The sequence below is a fragment of the Coptis chinensis genome, chromosome 1 (genome assembly GCF_015680905.1).
Source record: "Coptis chinensis isolate HL-2020 chromosome 1, ASM1568090v1, whole genome shotgun sequence".
Taxonomy (NCBI): Eukaryota; Viridiplantae; Streptophyta; class Magnoliopsida; order Ranunculales; family Ranunculaceae; genus Coptis; species Coptis chinensis.
Window position 1 is genome coordinate 83,907,511 of NC_141456.1, and position 2,998 is coordinate 83,910,508.

At 37.9% G+C, this 2,998-nt stretch overlaps 1 protein-coding gene across 1 annotated transcript; it reads left to right on the top strand.

Annotated features, from left to right (window-relative positions):
• The first annotated feature begins 968 nt into the window (after positions 1–968).
• On the top strand, positions 969–1,331 carry LOC147525519 (uncharacterized). Its single transcript, XM_086579604.1, has one exon. The coding sequence runs from the start codon at positions 969–971 to the stop codon at positions 1,329–1,331; it is 363 nt and encodes a 120-aa protein (XP_086435730.1).
• The last annotated feature ends 1,667 nt before the right edge of the window (positions 1,332–2,998 follow it).

Genomic DNA, 2,998 nt, shown 5'->3' on the forward strand with positions numbered 1-2,998 from the left:
TACAGGAGAACAAACTTTCCTATGACATGATCCTTGGTGTTTTCCTGGCTCATTAATTCACTGCCAAGATGCCAACCTCTTGCCTCTTCCTTTAGATGCAAAGGTCATCAACTCTCTTATTATAGATGGTAAATGGAATATGTTGGTTAATAATCTTCCTGATGGTGAGGTTAAGAACCATATTATGACCACTGAAATAAACACACACATTTCAGAGGACAGAGTGGTTTGGTTGTCTTCTCCCTCGGGTGTTTTCTGTTCTAAAGTAGCCTATCATGACCTTAGACCGAAAAGAGAAACTCAAAATTGGTGTAGAATGGTTTGGGGGAAACTAGTTCTACCAAAGCATTCTTTTAATGGATGGCAGTTATTTTTAGATAGCCTACCTACTCAAGAAAGTTTTAAGCACCTCCATTTGCTGCTTCTGTAATTGCTCACGGGAGAACTCTAAGCATCTGTATTTTGATTGCCAATACTCCGCAAATGTTTGGTCAAGAGTAAAGCAGGCTTTAAGACTGGGGCACGAAGTGAAAAACTCAAATGAAGAATGGTGCAACATCATCAATCGTTGTAGAGAAAATTCCCCCTCTGCTGAAGTTTATAAAGCCTATGTCTGTGCCACAATTGGTTATATATGGTCTGAAAGAAATGGGAGGAGGTTCAAAAATCGATCTACAACTTGGCAGCACCTTGCCAACTCAATCTTGAAGGACATGAAACTATACATCAGCATCAAAATTGATTTTTGTACTTGATACTGCTGACATCAAGGCCTTACTCACAAGGCTTGATATACAGGTTCAATACAAGGCTCGAAAACCTATTTTATGCAGATGGAAACTACCACCTAGTGGATTTTTTAAACTTAACACGGATGGGTCTGTGCTGTTCAAAGAGTTGGTTTTGGAGGCTTAACAATAGACCAGGAAGGAAATGTTCTATTTACGTACTCAGGAGGTGGGTCTAGGATGTCAGTTCTGTTTCAAGAACTTAAAGCTATTGAGGTGGGTCTAACCTTATGTCTAGAGAATGATCTTAAGTACATTCAAGTATGCTCAGACTCTCTTCGAGCCATCCAGATTCTAAAGGGAAAAGAAACCGCACCATGGTACTGTATGAACCTAGTAGAAGCCATAACTAAGATAGTTGCCAATCTTGTTGATATTAAACTTTGTCATGTATATAGAGAAGTTAATAGGAGTGCAGACTATCTAGCAAGTTTGTCACACTCAACTGATGATCAGTATGTCTGTAATTGTCCACCTCTTGATTATGTATTAGCAGAGATTACTACTACAGATGTCAGAGGAACGGTTTATGTTAGAATCTAATGCAGGTCCAAGGGTCAGCCTAACCCTTTTATCTTATTTTCAAAAAAAAAAAAAAAAAAAGTTTGATGGTGTCAATAAAGTACCACAAAAATAAGTATAACAATAATTCACACAAACACTTTTCACTCTTTTGGACCAAAGAATTATCATCCATCAATTATCAGTAGAACACTCGTAAGAATTTTTAAGCTTCGATATATTTTACTCCAAAATTATTAAAATTCCTACAACCAAAAAATGTTTAGTTGTGGCTCTCTTTGCTGCCAAAGTTTGTTGCGTATCGAATAAAGGTTGTTGAGCTATTGCAAGTTCAACTGTACTTCCACATCACTTTGAAATGTTCATCACAATACAAATTCAATAATAGCTTTCTTATGCAATACCAAGAGTAGTTCATATAGGACATCATATTATTATACAACTTGGTAAGATCTTACTCCATAATGATATGGACATTCTATAAGCATCCACACCCATTTACAAAGTTAGAGAGGTGAAACATACTTGGCAGGATCCTACTCCATGATATGGACATTCTATAAGTATCATGACCCATATCTTTAGCATTATCACATCTTCTTACACTCAGAATGAGCACAAATTTTGAAAATTTACTTTTAGCACTATCCCTGTTTCGACCCCCACCTACGTGGCAAACGTTCATTAGTAGGGGTCTCTATTTTATTCATTTAATCGACAGGGCTAAAGCCCAATTCGCAATATCATGGATCAAAGTACAGGCCCATTAACTCATGTGTCTAAAGGCTGAACCTTAGCCACATGGCTTGCCACTAATGTACGTTGATTTATGTCCAGATTCGTTCCTTATCAAAGAGATAATTATCAGTTAGATTTATATTCTATCACAATTACTCAAGCTACAAGAATACTTGAGCTACAAGGATTCTCTACTCTACCTATATAAATACCAAACTATTTTTCATACAGAACTACGTTCTTGAGACTTGATCATATTGATAATTTGGGTACGTAGGCAACCGCAAGGTACAGTCTCATCATTCCCCCGATCGCCATCATTTTTCCAATTACTTTTCTACGTTCTTCGTCTCTTTTATCAACACTTGATGTTTTGATCATATATGGTCGAAACATAATTGGCGCCGTCTGCGGTTCTTATGCAAAATCGACGATCACGTTCTACAAAAGTTATGACGAATACTCGACGAGCCTAAGTTCTCGATGCACTTACTGACGATCATCTCGAATGTGCGGTTCCAGGTCAACCTGGCGGTATCGAACTACTCCCTCCTATTCCTTTTCAACATCCGATTGCATACGACCCGGCTACCGTTCCACCGATCGCCAAATTATTCAAAGACGGTTATTGCCTCGGCGATTCTTCGTCATCTGTTGCCGGATAATGTCCGTCATATGTCTCGAGGCATTCTTGTATTGAAAATATTACACCGGCCTTGTTTCATCTTTGTCGACGCGTCTTAAGCTTATTTCAAAGAAGGAATAGTCGAAGTTTATACTTGTCGAATATCCATTTAGCGCCAGTTTTTTTTAGAACGTCTACGGATCGAGTCGCAGAATGGAAAAGTTACCTTAGCGTTTACAACATTGTCTCTGACACTCATACAATTAAACAGAGACAAACTTTTGTTTCACTAATGACTGATTTTCTTATTGATGATATTCCTATG